This window comes from Aphelocoma coerulescens, chromosome 6 (assembly GCF_041296385.1).
Source record: "Aphelocoma coerulescens isolate FSJ_1873_10779 chromosome 6, UR_Acoe_1.0, whole genome shotgun sequence".
Lineage (NCBI taxonomy): Eukaryota > Metazoa > Chordata > Aves > Passeriformes > Corvidae > Aphelocoma > Aphelocoma coerulescens.
The window spans coordinates 16,493,829-16,510,124 of record NC_091020.1 but is presented as its reverse complement, the minus strand read 5'-3'; the positions used below and the strand labels follow the sequence as shown (position 1 = coordinate 16,510,124).

General features: G+C 40.5%; 1 protein-coding gene across 5 annotated transcripts in view; it reads right to left on the bottom strand.

The window, feature by feature from the left end:
- Positions 1-657: 657 nt before the first annotated feature.
- USP54 (ubiquitin specific peptidase 54) overlaps positions 658-16,296 on the bottom strand; it is a 96,361-nt gene continuing 80,722 nt past the window's right edge. For 3 of the 5 annotated variants that reach the window (XM_069019387.1, XM_069019386.1, XM_069019388.1), the window contains exons 17-23: positions 15,177-15,296; positions 13,849-14,041; positions 10,135-11,588; positions 7,682-7,800; positions 6,432-6,572; positions 4,771-4,957; positions 658-4,051 (exon numbers count right to left, since the gene is read on the bottom strand). In XM_069019387.1, coding sequence (XP_068875488.1) covers positions 3,393-4,051; positions 4,771-4,957; positions 6,432-6,572; positions 7,682-7,800; positions 10,135-11,588; positions 13,849-14,041; positions 15,177-15,296 — 2,873 coding nt within the window. In that variant the 3' untranslated portion in view covers positions 658-3,392. Of the gene's footprint in view, positions 4,052-4,770; positions 4,958-6,431; positions 6,573-7,681; positions 7,801-10,134; positions 11,589-13,848; positions 14,042-15,176; positions 15,297-16,296 lie in introns of those variants that run through there. The other 2 variants (XM_069019389.1, XM_069019390.1) reach the window with 2 other exon arrangements.

The window sequence follows — 16,296 nt, the reverse complement described above, 5'->3', positions numbered from 1 at the left end:
CATCTGAGCAAAGATAAGCACACATTTCCTTTCATTCTGCCTTTTCCACCTATGCATCTGTTCCTTCCTAAGCCAATCCACCCTTTCTTTTGCTTTCCTTCTCTTCTCCCTACACCTCTGTCCTGCCCCTCTCCCTACATCACATTAGATGCAAAACCTGCGTGAATTCCAGTATTCTGGAATCCTACCTGTACTTTCTATGTCCTACCCAACCACCACTGGTAAGTCCATTCCAGCAATGTTAGCAATCGGGGAAAATATCAGTAAGACAGTTCCTTCCCTCTTCCCAAATCCCCCGATCTTAATGTGGGTGCAGTAGCCTTTGTTAAAAAGAAACAGGCACTTCCCTTGCACTTCCCTTCTCTAAAGCAGAGCACATTTTGGGTAACTCTCAAGTGCTGCACGCTCCATTTGAGCACATCTGCTGCTCAGCAGGTCTGAATGTGATTTCCACAGACAGCGGGTACAAACTTGGTTCCCTTCAAGAGAAGGAACTGTGCTAAGTAGTTCCTTTTCCATACACAGAAAGATCATATTAACATGATTTTGCTACTGCTAGGACACCAAGTTACTTTTCATTTTATTATTGCCTTTTTTTTGCTCCCTACACAGTTAGGTCTAAATGCATATTACAAAAACAATGAGAGATCACAGAAATAGAGGGGAAAAAGAATTTTATTTCTAGGAGAACTGACATTCACTTATTTTAAAAAGGCGAATTTAAATGTATATGGCATTATTTTCATTTAATTCCATCCAATAACATACTCTTCAGCCAGGGACAAAGACAAGGTTATATTGCATCAAAACTTACAAACTGTAAACTCTTAAGAATTCTAAATAGCTGCTGTGGGAACCCCCTCCTCACCCTTCCTATAGGCAACAGTGAACTTTAACAAGCTATTAAACTACTGTGTAATTGACTTTTGTATAGTATAAATATCACTGAAAAGACAAGTTAGTAAAATTTACTTTGTAGTTAATTTGATCTTACTGACCTTACTAAACTTTGCAGGCACAAGCTGAACTAACGGTGTTTTTCCAGTCTCACGTTTTCTCCCATGTTAAATATATTGCTGAATGTACTTCAGTTTGTTTCTCTTCAGATGCACTAATATACTGCTTGCTATGGACCCAGCTTTTCCTTTTCAGGCCTCTGGTTAACTTCACAGAAAGCAACTGATATACAAAGGACATTTTAAAAAGTTTTGAAACCTGGTAGCTAGAAGAGAATAAACACAACAGTTCCCTTAAACAAACCCACCTGGTTACCACTAATTATTTAAATAAATTGCATCAATTCAGAATTATTCTGCAGAGCTTTACATTCTTTCCTGGTTGCTAGGACATAATAAAGCTAAGCATCCATGCTGTCTTCAGTTGCAAGAGTTTCATACTTTATATTGATTTTTGAAGACATGACTTTGTACTTTGTTTTGGCAGCTTGTTTTTTTGAGATTATCAAGACTATTAAGTCTCAGTCTGCAACCTGAATTTTTTACCGTTGGAGTCAAGCAAAGTGTCAAATACTTATCCATGTCCTCACTTCCATCCTGGGGCTACTGCAGCTTTCACCAACCACTGAAAGTATCAAAAAGCTGAAAACAGAGGTGGCTATGGCATGAGAGACTAACAATTCCGTGTCTATTGGGAATCAAACAGTTGTTTCAAGTAAAATATAAACTCCATTTGTTTATACTTAGAAAATTAATACTATTGAAAGTTTCACATTATGAAGTTGGCAAAACCTTTATGTAAGAAAGTCAAAAGTCATGAGGGGTTTTTTTGGAATAGATGGGTGGGAGAACAGAGTGCTTTGTTCTGGTAACCACTACTAGTGGGGCAGCTAAGTACAAAGAAGTGTGCAACATAATCCAAAATGTAAAATGTAGTTACAGGAGACTGCAACAATAACAGAAACAATAGTGAGTATTTAGAAACAAGAAACTGACAAATTACACTAACTGAAATGAATGAGAATCAATCTCAGGCTAAACAGCAACAACTGATGGAATTCCATCAAGCCCTGAGGTGCAAAGCATGAAATGAGAGCGAAGCCCCTCGGGTCAGAGAGCGTAGGTTACGAGGAACACTGTGAATTAACAGGGCAGGGCAGGGCAGGCCTTCCACCAGCACTGGCACCACCACAGCTCCAGCCCTGCTCCCAGCAGAATCACGGACCAGGACAAGCATGGAACAGAATTCCCATGCTTTTGAACACCTCATAGCCACCACACCTGAAAGTGTCTGCAGGAGCAGGAGTGCAAGTGTGATTAAAATGACACTTCTCACCCCACCAATCATTTCTAATTATTTTTCTGTATATCTGCATATACTGCCATCTTGCATAGATGTAGTATTCCTTAAAAGAAGATGTCAGTCTCAAAATACTTTTCAAAGGACATTAAATTATTGTCCTTTATGAGGTGAAATTTAAGTGCTGAGTAGTAATGAAACACCTCAAGTCCTGAATCAAAATTAGGCATGTCCTCCAATCTAACTCTTTATTACATAAACTTTGTTAATGAACTAGAATGAACAACTTACTCATGTTTGTTCACGTGTAAGAAAATGAATCAGAAGTTCCCAGCCAACTGAAGAGTAAAACTAAACAGAAAAGAAAGATCAAACACAGACAGGTAAATAGAACTATTTTCATAGATTTATTTGAAAAATACTTACAAAAGCAAGTATGTTTGACACTAAAATAGTTAAACTTATTCTGTGTTTACATTGGTGTAGCTAAGCGTGCAGCATTAACAGTCTTTTCTGTTTGAAGCATTGTTAGTTTGCTAAAGTGGGGAAAACTGGGGTTTACTAATGAACAATATCTCCCTGTCACTTCCTCTGCAGCAACTACAGCTGTGATCTCTGTATGAGATCCTAGAACACTGAAAACTGTTTGCTTTACTAACTGCCACCTGCCAAGTGCAGATTTACTGTAACCTGGAAGGTGGGTCAGTAGGACCCCTAGGAAGGAACAGGAGAGAGGAAGGAGAAGAAAACAAAAGGATTGGTTTCTTTATGTGAAGAATTTACCAAAGCTACATTTCATGAAAAAGAGTCCTTAAAAATGTCCTTTTGTTAGTTGCCATCTTCCTCCAAAACGTGTGCACACTTCTGAACTTACCCGTAAGCCAATTACCATTCCTATAGCACTTGTTTGCTAGGAGAGGCCAGGACTAGAATAGCTAAGATTCCCCATCCAGACAGTTCAGTAGTGTCAGAAACAAAATACAGTGCAATTAGTTTCCACATACTGTATAGCTACATTTTAAGACAACTGGCACAGATACTGATTGAAAGAGTTTCCTGTCTCCATGCAATCCACACTCTGGCAATAACCATAGTTCACAGAGTGGTGGACTGGGGCACATGGAGTGGATGGGATCTCACCAGCCATTGTTTTGCATGGTGCCAGTAGCTGCTGCTGCTCGAGCCAGCATATTTCTGTGTGCCTTGGAAGCAGAAGAAAAAGTCCCATCCATCACATGCATTGGCAGCATTTGCCTTCTGCCAGGCTGAGGGGTGTAGCTGTTCTCTCGCCAGTCTTCTTCTGGAGGCATATCAACTCTCCTTGGACCCGGGGTCTTAACACAAGAGGGGGGCACAGGGCAACCTTGAGAAGCACCGGGATCCCAAGAAGACTCACGTGGTATTCTTAAAGTGCTGTAGTCTGTGCTGGCTGGTAGTCTGCAACCGATGGTGTGAGATTCATGCATGTGATGTTGTGAAGGCTGCTGGAGGAAGCCTTCCTGTAAACTCTTGCCTGGCTGGCCAGCATGTTTCCCCCAGAGCGTTGTTCGCTTATCTGGTAACGTGGCTGTTTGCCCGGCAGAGTAACTTGTGTTCAGCAAATGGCCAGAGACACTTGATGCTCCACCTCCTAAATGCAAATTAACACGAGGCTTTTGCCCCTGGGAGAGGGTGCCTTTGGGTACACAAGGGAGACTCCCATAGCTCAGTGCCACACCTGGGTAGTCTTCACCTTGGAAAGCTTCACCCCTGTCAGGCACAACCAGAAGTTTCTGGATGATGTTCTTCTGATCTCCTGAAATAAATTTAAAAAAAAGGTTTGCTTAGTTATAATTTTTGCTTCATCCTCTCTAAACTTTCAGCTGTGGTCAGCAGGTGACAGAAGAACAGTGAAATCACTAGTACATCCAGTTACTGGCTGACATGCAATTCTGAATAAAAGCTAGCTGTACCTTTTCCAGCATTCATTTTCCTCACTGCATTTCCTCTCTTTATCCTACTGCAGCTGCTGTCACAGATTTCAGATTTCTTTACTAGCTCCTTGTTTCATCATAGAGGAGCCCAACAAAGTATTTCAAGGTTGGTAGATCAAACTGGTTTTGATGCTGTCACAGGGAAAGTAATTCTCATGCAGGAAGTAGTTATTTCTACTGGCACATGGGTGATTTGTGGGAATGAGTAACTTGTGGAAGTACTCTCATACATGGCAACAAGGTGGTGGGTCTTACTGCTACTTTTACATTAAAGAAAATAACTCACAAAAATATTGATATGATTTTATATAAAGCCATCATAAAGTTTCCATAAAGGTTATTGGCTTTGGTTATGCACATTTAGCACAGAACCACAGGAAAACTCCAAAGGGGAGAGAAGAAGAAATGTGATTTGCTCTTCCAGACTTCTGGAGGAATTCAGGCAGATGGCAAACTCCATTATGAAAGACAAGAACTGAGGAGCTGTACTTCAGCAATATTTCTGATCACGAAGAAGGATGAAAAGTCCTGTGATTATTACCTGACAGTTTACGTGCCTTGCCCACCATGCTGGGCATCAGTACATCATGGGGTGGGTGCTGCACCTGGTTTGGGTTGTGCTGGGGATCAAAGGGAAATACAGGAGGATCATGGGGGAAAGGAAGGGAAGTGGAGCTGGAAGAACGGTGGCTGGTGTCCACGGGCATTTTCCTCATATTTGGTGCTTCCTTTTATAAAATGAGAAAGGAGAAGAACAGAACATAAAATGATGAGTAAACACAGAGTTGGGTTGAAACAAGCAAAGGTGGTGTTGATCCAAGGAAGAAAGGGATGAGTCACTGGAACAAAAACATGCATCTGTATGTGAAAAAGACAGACAAAAACTGCATCAATCCAGTAAGGCTTTTACTGAAGTGGTGGGCTACTTAAGATTGTTAGACTGGAATTATACCAGAAAGAAAAAGCCAAAACAAACACAAACCACTCCTGGAGGTTTGGCTGACAAACCGAATACACAAAACAATGTCAGGCCAGTCAGCACTGAAAATGGTACGCTACACAAGCCATGAAACAGAGTATTGCTGATTTTTCCTTTCTATTTTCTAGCAGGCTTTACTGAAAGCTCTGATTTCAGACTATGAACAGATTTACCTGTCACAGCTGAAGTATTTACCTGTGTTATACCTTTTCCCTCTATTAGGAGATACCTACCCCAGAAAGCAGGAATCAATAACAAACCATCACAGACTTGAGCCCAGTGCCTAACTCGAAGAGTAGTAACAGACAACCATCCCACTGGCTGCTTGTGTTGTGGAGGTAAAAACATTAGCCGAGAGAGCAGCACTTGGGCAGCTAAAGGTCTTTAATTGCTTCTGCCAGCACTTCCAGGTATGTGTCAGAGCCCTTAACTAAAGCACACTGAGGAGCAAACTCTTCGAAGTTGACATATACTTAGTTTATGGTACACAGCAGAGAGATGCAATTGGACTGACCTGTCTAAATAACTGATTCTGCAACTTAAGACTCTTCTACACCTATTACGCAGCTGGTTTCAAATAAAAGTTTAAGTACAGTGTGCAAAAAATTCAGTCCAAGCCAAAACTTGACATTGTATGTTGCTAAACATTGTTACTGTTTTTCCGACACTTTTAAATTGCATCTAAGACTACTTAACAGAGAGGACAAAGAAAAGATCAATTTCCTTACTTTTAGTTATTTTCTGTATTTAACTGTCTGTATGTTCTGCACCAAGTCTTGAACTGATTCCCCTTTAACGTTTACTTTTACTCTCTAAAAATGCTACTTGCTTAATAAACTCACAAGAGAGCAGAAACTTTCATTTTGGTACTGGTGGGGTTTTTTTTGTTTTTAATTATAGGTGTATGAGAAGCTTTCTTGAAAGTAAGTCAACTGAAAAAAATGTTTATACTGGTTGTTTCTGCATACTAGCAAGTAATGTAGCTGACATGCCTACCAGCTGCAGCAGCCACTACTCTGCAATGACACGAGGAAAATGGCTTTGTTACTTATACAAAAGTTCATTCTTCTTCCAAAGAGAGAACAAAAAAGACAGGCTTTTATCATGGCTTATTATTGAGTTGTCTTCTGTCTCATTTGTTAACTACTAAATGCAGACAAAGGAAACAGCAACCCTACACACAGATGTCAGCTCTTTGGAAAGCTGCACATCATTCTACTTACAAAACTGTGAGAAGAGACCAAGGTCTCTTCTCTGTTTGAGACAACTGTCCCACTGAGACTGCGAGCAATGCGACGGAAATTCTCTGCACTGTATATTTCCTCCTCTTCTGGTTCCCTGCTATGTTCTCTGGTATATGTGACCTGCAAACAACATCACATATTTCAGACAAGGTTCTTCATAATATCAATTTTGTACAATAATTATAGGGAACAGATGAATAGAAATACAGTGGAGCATACTTCAGTGATGATCTTTTCTTTCTTGAAATCCTTCATTCAGGTACTGCTTTGAAAACTTAAGATAAATGGGTCTGTTTGGATCTGCTGATTAAAAATATTATTCCTTATAGTTTTTGTTCCATTATTAAATATACACAGATTGATTTATCTAAATGAGAGTCGTTCTTTTATAAGTATCTAAAGCCAGGACAAAATGTCTCTAGTGGGACGGATCTACCTGAAGGACTGACTGCTGCTACAGGCATCACTGCCCCTGGAGAGATAATCATGGCTACAGCTGACAGTCATCTTATGATAAAGTACTACTGTCTTCTCATACCAAAAAAAAAAAAAATCTAGGCTTATTTGATGAATGCTGGAAGCTGGTTAATCTTATTCTAGCAAGGGAAATGTTTATTCCATCTTTCCTTTCCTTTGTTCCATAGAGGAACAGACTTGGAGCTCCCTTTAACAAGTACAGAGATACTACAGGAAATGTCATTTCCCCTTGAAAATACTTTCACGTCTTCACATACAGGCATTGATATGTAACTGCCAGTTATTTAAACAGTGTCTTCCCAGGAAAAAAAGAAAAAGAATGTTCTCCCACTCTGAGGCTACTAATTATGAATTGTAGTAAATACCAAATTATCACCCACTTTAAAAATACGTAGTGACAGTGAAAAAAAATGAAACTTGTGCCCCTGCACGTGGTAAAATTAAGAAGCAGTTATCATCAGTTGTGATGCAAGGGAATTCATGTCACTAAGTTCAAAGAGACTAGATCTTAAAGTTTTCAACGGTGTGTTCCTCCAAGCCAGGATTTAGATCGTTTGGCTGCACGTAGCATGAGTCACTCATATTTTAGTTAGTTAATCCTGTGCTAGACTGCACTTGAAATTCTCTCTAACATTAATATCAACGACCCCAGTACCTTTTTCATAATGTGTTTCACTTGTCCCACTGTAAATTCTTTCTTGCACAGGCCAAGCCCTTCCCCCTCTAGTATATCTTAAGTAACAAAATGTCACCTTGGAGGCAGAAGAGACAGTGGATCCACACAGACTGCGCTCGATCTCTGCTGTTGGGGTTTTCGACAGACCCATGCCAGCTGTAGCAGGCAGCTTCCTCACACTCAGGTTCACAGAGACTGGGAAGGAAAACACTATGATTAAATTCAACACCTGATTGCATGTTATGACACATTTCTGACTATCTTAGGTCTGACTCAAGCAAAAGACAGAGGGACTATACACACAGAACAAGAAGTCAGAGACCCTTAGAACATTAATATATCAGCTAATATCCAACATTTCAAGGGGAGACAGTCAAGGATACTATGCCTACTTCCCTGGCCCTTCTGCAGGCTTCAGGGGAGCAGTTAATTGAACTATTTAAGATTTAAATGATTTAACTGCACACCAAGACTTGCCTGATACAGAGGTGAGATTGTTTAGAGTGCTCAAAGAGACAGAAAACCAGCCACTAGAAGGAAGTTATCTAATGTAACTTGGGCTAAACAAGTCAGCCTCAGGCTCCCCACACATTCATCTGCTCCTTCCCATTCAATGCTAGTTTCTCAACCATTTGTTGTGCTGGTTAAATAGTTAAAGGTGTTATTTTTAACTAAGATTGCTACAATTACTTCACTTCAGTGCAATCCCCATCAATCAATTACAATCCTAAAATTTCTCATGGAATAGACAGATCAATGTCCTAATTAAACTGGTCACAGGGAGTTCCTCTATAAAGGAAGAAAGGTGATATGCTGATAACAACACCTTTTCTGCATTGAGGTGGTTGCATTCAGAGAAACAAGTCTTGGCTTTAACTCTGCTGTAAAGTCCCTCTAATGAAACAGAGGCATTTTCACCATGATTCAGAATGCAAAGGTCTGACAAAACCAGTTGATAATGGGTCAAAGTTTCAACAGCATTTCCAAATGAATATGTAATGCAAGTTAAAAGAAAGGAAGAGCAGTCCTAGACCTAACTCAGGTGATTTTCATCCAGTTCATCACAGTAGATGCACTGGTTCAAACTTTTCAGTTTTATACTGAATTTGCAGAACTTAGGAAGAAAAACCAGAAAGTTACAGCAAATGAGAAGATCTCAAATATAAACTTCACTTGAGAAGAATATCTGTATCCCACATCCCTCATACATGTGGTGGGAAAATACACAAGAAAGCCTAAGAAATGGGTCATTTGATGACAGAACTCTGAAACTCCAGCTAATACTAAAGCAACTGGGCTTTATCCTGGTAGATTTCCAGAAAGAACTTCCAAAATCAGTTGGAACATGTAAGACCTTCTGATTCAAGCCCATGCAAGAGAGTACCTGCAAAGTTCTGAGATCAGATCCTGCCTAACTCTGAAAACAAACCAAAAGGACAACAAATGGTAAATGGCCACATTTCAATGTCTTAACTGGTCTGTGAGTGGACTGCAAGACACGAGAGTTCAGAGAAAACTCAAGCTGTTGAACAGAAACCCATTCAAGACTTTATCGCAGTACTCACTCTGATCACAGCCAGGTCTGATATTGTCAGGAGTGATGGAGGTTCCACCTCCACGGGTACAGAGCAAGGGAAAACCTGTCTTGTGTATGCATTGCAATATATATATATTTATCATATATGTATAGCTATATCTGTGTCACTTTGGTACCTATACCATTTCAGGCTGCCTTATATTTAACCAGAAAATTCATAGCTTTAATGCTATGACACAGATTATAAAGAAATTTCCTTCACTTGTGAAGCGGAGAAACAAGGTTGCCCTATCTCAGGCAGATTAGATCAGCTTAAGTGGAACCGGACTGCTGTCATGAGACTCCAGTTGAATGTCTCCAGCAACAGCTGAATGTCCTCACTGACAGAATCTGTTCATTTTCTTTCAGCACCAACTAATCCACAAAGTCTCATGGATCTTAGTGCAGTTCATGTACCCTCAGTGCTGCTTTCACAAGTAATTTTCCAGAACTTAAAGCAGGTAGTCCTTAGCAAAACTCTCAGATCTGGAAACACTTTTAAAAGTTATTCCCCTCAACCAGTTACAGACTAAATTCTCAATTACAATACAATCAGTAAAAATTCACCAATGTGGAGAACATTAACATCAGGCATAGAAAGAGTTTAATAAATTCCAGAGGTGATGTAAGACTTTCAAACAGCAAAATTCATTAGCCTGACATAAGCAGCTAGCTCCCTCCTTGAAAACAGGATCAACTATTTCTACGTTACTCTTAACAGATGTTGCTCTCCTTTTGCCAAGATCAACAGCTACTCTGCAGCCACCCCAGGCAGTGCTATCACACTGCTTTCTCTAGTTAGCTGGAATGTTTTCAGAGTCTACAAACTTGAATTTTTCTGCATCTGTGCACAAATTAATGCCCGTTTAACTAAATCGACTGGAAAATGCATCTTCACCTATATTGGAGTACATAGGCAGGTCAACCAAGAAAAATAACTGCATCATTCTTACCTGATTGGTCAAATGGATACCTAGCACTGTCCTGTCTTCCCAAGAAAGGCCTAGTGGCCTGAGATGCCTGCAGACTAGTCTGATAGAGGGATTCCAGTTCTGAGAGCTCCTGTTCTGTGTCTTGATTCCATTGTGGATGCAGATGTACTGGGATCCTGCTCAAGTCATCTCCAACTGCTCTCTGATCAGAAAGGAGTGGACTCCTCCCAGGTACAGGAAGCCATTCAGTATTCTTATTAGCCTTCTGAGAACTGTAATACCTAGTAACATTATTCACCCAACGGTCCACAGGCATAGAGGCAACCATGCTACTAGCAGCTCCATCATCCACCTCTTTCATTCCTCCATCATGACAGTGCCTTTCCACATAGGGTGCAGGGTCTGCTATAGTCTGTCCACCTCTTCTACACAGTTCTTCACTGTGAGAACAAAAACTCATAGAAGCAACATGTTGGGCACTAAAACCCTTCAAAGAAACTACCCCGTCCCTAATATCCACAGCTGAGTGTAATTTTTCAGAAGACTGGTTTTTGTTTTCTTGGTTTTGATGGAGTAGCTGTCCGTAACCGGAAGATGAACGGCTGATGAAAGATTTTTGTGTTAACTTTGGAGACTTCTCATCCTGACACACTGCAGTAATCCAGTCTTTTTCATGAGTACCTTTTCTCTGGGAGACTGCATGCATTTTCTGAAACTGCTCTGCCAAGGAGCGAACATGTCCCTTTGTACTAAAAGCCTCAGATTTACAACCGTCTGCTGTGCCATATTCACCCTGTGAGGGTAATAACATCTCCTGGCTGTTTGCTCTGGAGTACTTATGTTTCTGCAAAGGATCCGAGGAGCACTGCTGTGTAGGGGATGAAGTTGCAGAGGTCACTGCATGATAGGCCCCTAAATGATCAACGTTGGGCCGCACTGGAGAGCTTGCAAGTTTGGAACAAGGACTGTGCTGGCTGTCCCTTTCAGGAGATGCAGCTTGTGGTGGATGTGGACAGGGAAACAGTGTAGGCAAAGACACAGAGTTTATTGTGTTAGCCTTGGATTTGAAGTGAGGTGTGAGAATAGGCATTATGTTATGAACCTCTTCTAACTTGCTGCTACCGCAGCAATCCCTATAGTCTTTTGGCCCTGTGGCTGTCGTGTCAGCAAATTCCCCACTATTGTGGGCATCATTCTCAGTTCTTGCAGACCTCTCTGCCAACCCTTGCCTATAGGGAAAAGAGGGAACTTGGTCATGAAAATCAGCAGAAGCAGACTGGAAGTTTGGAGAGATCCTGTTGGATGGACTGCTTTCAGAGGGGGGCAAGGAGGAAGACTCTGGATATAATGATGAGTGCAATTCATGGCAGGAAGCAGGTGGGTGGAAGAAAGAACTGGACCCAAATTCCACTTCTCTGTTGGGTTCCAGTGGTACCTCCTGGCTCAGCAGTACTTGGAGCGGGCCAGTCTGTTCACTAAAACACACAGAAGAGTAAATGATTAGCAGTAGCCATTGCTTACATTTATTCCTAGGGTACAGACCTTGCACGAGGTGACATACAGCTCAACACACTTTGCTCACTGTATTCTGATGAAGACTTTGCATTAATTCACTAGAGACATACATGTTAGTCCTTTGCTTCTAACTTTGTTTTCCTACTCTAACAATCTAACTGAATCCATTTCATACTTTTAAGAGTATTTTGCAATTTACAATTGCAATTTACAATTAGGCTCTATATGAAGTATTCTTGTACAGCATCAGAGGCATTTCAATCAGCAGACTGAGTATGTGAGTAGGGATAACTGTAAAAAGAGTAAAAATAGCATTTATATAAAATATAGTAACTGTTTTCAACAGTAACATCTTAGATATCTTCTAAAATACTTTGGACATGTCTGTGATCTGAACATGAACTGACAGTATTTCTGTACAGTCCCCTCTCTCCAGGCAACTTCATGAAGAATGACTTGACAAATGGAAGGAACAGGTTGAAATTTTTCTCTTATCATCTTTATATTCTCATTTTTCACGATACTCATCCAAAACCTTAAATAAAGTTCAAGCTAAATACGTAACTATTATTCTGAAATAATTTGTATCCTGAGCAAACTTCTAGAAAATAATGTTCATTCTTTTATGTACCAATGCAAGACAGTTATATTTTTGGGTCATACACATCCCTGGCATTTTTCTGCATTTAGTTGGCATTTTAATATACAGACAGAACTAACAGTAGTAAGTCCACTGCCTATGAGAAAATGACAGGCTACATCAGCTCCAGCAGAAAACTTAAAGTAGATGTAAGATCACTGCTTTGGTTCCTCCTTGAGATGCATGGAAGGAAAGTTACCATGAAGACCTAGTTGATGTGTGTAGCAATACAACATTATCTGTCAGGAACTGCAAACTTCGTACTGTTTACAATGTTATTTACATCAAAGCTGGAGTACAGAACTCTGGCTATGAATACGGTTTCTTTTTCATTGGCTGAAATATTAACATTTGGTTGGATATAACTTTTTGCAAAAGTAATGCTCGTTTCACAGAGCAGCAGTGAGCGAGTTTAGCATTAACAAAATTAGTTAAGAAAGGCACTTTCATTTTCTTAGAATCTGCAAAAATGCCTAATTTGAGCTCTGCATTTCTCCTGTAAGAGAGGATATAATGGACCCCTGATTGACAAAAAGATCAGCTATCATTACGTGTAATTCAAGTACTGCAGGAAAAGAAAAGAATGTTATGAACCAGAGCCTGGCAGGTGTGCAAATTAACTGGGTTTTTATATAGCTGTATGCAGCATTTTACAGAAAGGAACAGAAAAACGATTCTCATCTGAGATTTTATCTAAGCTTCTGGTAATATAACATGTAAGAAAGGGGAGAGGGGAAAAAAGTAACCGTTCAAGAAATAGCCTAGAAATTGGATAGGGATGGTCTAGTGCTAGGAGGGAATGGCATGGGAAGAAAGAAGGATTAAGCTGCATGATAGAGAGGGTAGGAAGAAAGGATTGGTTACAGCAGAGAGTTAATTATGCTGTAGTTAAAGTCAGTATGGAAGAAAGAATCATGAAGAGACACTGAGGAGGGCTGGTAAGCCAGGCTACAGGATGCTGGGAAACACAGAAAGAAAATGAAGAATGATGGAGTAGTCAAGGTGACAGATCAGGATCTGGATTCAAGAGTTGTACCAGTACACTACTAGAGAAGTGGACTAGAAAGAAAAGATCAGTGTCCCTGCCAGTTTTAAAACTACAGAGCACTAAACACACTGGCTGATGTTCCCAACATAAAAGCAACTATAGCAAGATTTTGACTGTAGTACAGTCTTTGACTAACTGAGTCCTGAAACTGCTCCTGATTATTGTCACATTTCATCCTACCACATGCCCACTTTTTTTAGCCAGATTATTGTCTATTGTGTTTTTTCCCTTGGTGCATGAGACATCAACACTGCCAGGCACTGACTGCTACAATTCTCTGTCACAGATCACATTTTGAACACATGCACATTGGACTATTCTATAAAGACTGGGAGAAAGGGTGGTGGAGAGAGGGAAAATGGGGTAGTTGACTGTTTTATAATAGGATTTAACCTAGAGAAGAAGAGAATAGGGTGTAACACAGTAGGACTTGGACTATCCAGGGGAATAGACATAGTTTGCTATTTCTTTCCAGACTGCACTGCTCACAGATGCAGCCCAGGTCTGTGTCTAGGTGAGGTACTCGCACTACCTTGTAGACTGGGCCATGGTGCCGCCCTGTGGTGGGTGGCAGGCTGGCGGAGGCAGCGGCTGCGGTGGCTGTTGGTGCTGCATGCGATCCTGGAGGCTCCGGGCTTTTCGGATACTGATTTGCAGCTTCTTATCGACTAGGGCTCTGCTGTGAGTGCTAGCGCTGGCATCATGCATGGCAAGTCTTAGTTTAGCTAAAATGCAAAAGAAAACATAGCAGAAAACAAACAGAAAAAAGGAATAAAATTGAAAAAGAAAAAAAAAGAAAAAAGATGCAGCAGGAACAAAAAACATGGACCATGCAAATACTGCCACAAAAGAATTCACAAGGATGCTATTGTTTCCATTAATGCACATTCAGCTTAGCCAGGTGTACAAACACATTAATTGAAACTAAACCAAAATAAAATAAAAACAATATCCTTGTTTTAGCCCAATTTCTCATCCCTTCACACAGGCTCTTTCCAGCCCTACTACAATGATGCTTCATTCTGTCATCTACTCTTCTCCTGCATCCTCCATATGTGGGACTCCCTTTATGTGCAGGAATACCCAGCTGGGATTTGAGATTCCTTGCTGGAATGAAAGCTAATAGCACTATCACCACAGCTGTATGCTGCACCCTTTATTCTGCAGTTCATAAAAGCCAATTTCTAAATGCAAACAGCACAGGAGCTATTCACCCTGTCTGCAGCCATTCTATGCAGACAGAGGGGAGCATGGGGTGAGACAGCCAGCCAGTCATAATGGAAAAACACCAAAAATAAAACGAAATCACATAGCACACATTCTCAAAGGTCACAATGCATTTAAGCACTTCAATGTCCTAATGCTTTTTTCTTCAGGAAAGCAAAGTACAGCATAGCTCACTTCTGTTAATCCAGGGGACTCAAGAGTGGGCTACCATTTTCTTCCTATGCTACACCCCCCACGAAAAACAGAAGAGCTTAATAGCCTTTGCAATTCGGCCTGATGATGGGGGAAAACTGTGAGGACTGAGTGGCAAGGGGAACCACCTACCAGGTGCTTGCTGAAACATACCATTTAGCACCGAAAAGGGCACATCAGCACTCCAGTGCTGTTACTACCTTAGCACTGGAGAGAACAAAATGAATGCAAACATGAAAAAACAGAGATGAAGAGGAATGGGATTAAAAACCCCAAATGGGAATGCTTACAAAAATGAAAAATTCTGTCTACCTGCATGTTCCTAAAGACCAGCTGGACCCCCATATTACCTGACCACTTAATGTGATGTAGCATTTCAGACTCTATTCTGTATTAGTACACAGTCAAAGCGCAGTAGCTCAGGCAGTTAAGGTTACTTACATATAGCTTCGTTACAGAGAGCCAAAGCTGCAGCACAATCGCCCTTCTGCTCCTGATTCAGTGACTCTTCAAAGATTGAGTCTGCTTCCTGCATCGACTTCTCAAAGCCATCATTCCTCCCTGCAAATGGGCAGCACCCTTCATTTTGATTTCATTCATTGCAGAACCCTCACTTACCCTCATCCCATTTGTGATCGCCAAATCCTTCCACATACGGATTCTTGCAGAGGCTGCGCATATCCCAGACTGCACCACCTAACCCTCCCTACGCAGAAGTACATCTTGAGCACCTCATAACGTCACCCTGTGACGTCCACACAGTAAAACAACGTGAAACAGACTTTTTTCCCTCAAATTTTCTCTAGTTGAAAGAGTTGTACTGGCTTATTCTACTGTTTTCAAAACTTTAAATTAGTACAAAAGATGGTAGAGACATATCACAGAGCCTGTTCAAATGACTTCTGTCAAGTAGGAATTAAACTAAATTTAGAATCAAATCTAAACCAAAATGTATCAGTAAAAGAAATACAGCAGATCAGGGTTTTTTCATTGTATGTTAGGTTTCCTGACAAAACCCATCTGTCTCTTCTTCATCAAAATGGAAGCAAACTGAAACAACTAACATGTCTGGGGAAGAAAACTCAGACTTGAGTATTAACATAAATGCCTGCATGAACTACTTCTATAAATGAGTTCAGTGCATACACTTAACTGCTGTAAGTAACATACAGAATATGAAAACTCAACAGTCTTGCAGCTTGAAAATCAAGGTGGTGGAAGCTGAGAAGAAAGGGATAACTGTAAAGAATTCTTTTTGCAACAATTTAGAAAACTGCATTGGAGAAGAGAAGGATAAATCATCTTTGGACACAAAAAGGAAACTGTGTCCTGGCATCATAACATCCATTCCTGAGAAGAAATGCCCAAACTATTTGGTGTCACCTATTAGGCATTATGCAAATTATGCACTAAAATGTAAACATTCAAATAAGGAAGGGAAAACAGAAAATAAATATTGACTTTTTACTTTGTTTAGGGGTGGGTCTTTTTAATGGTATGTCTCTATCATTGTGGTAGAGAACACAAGTATCTTTATCAGCCAACAATGAATTGAGTCAAT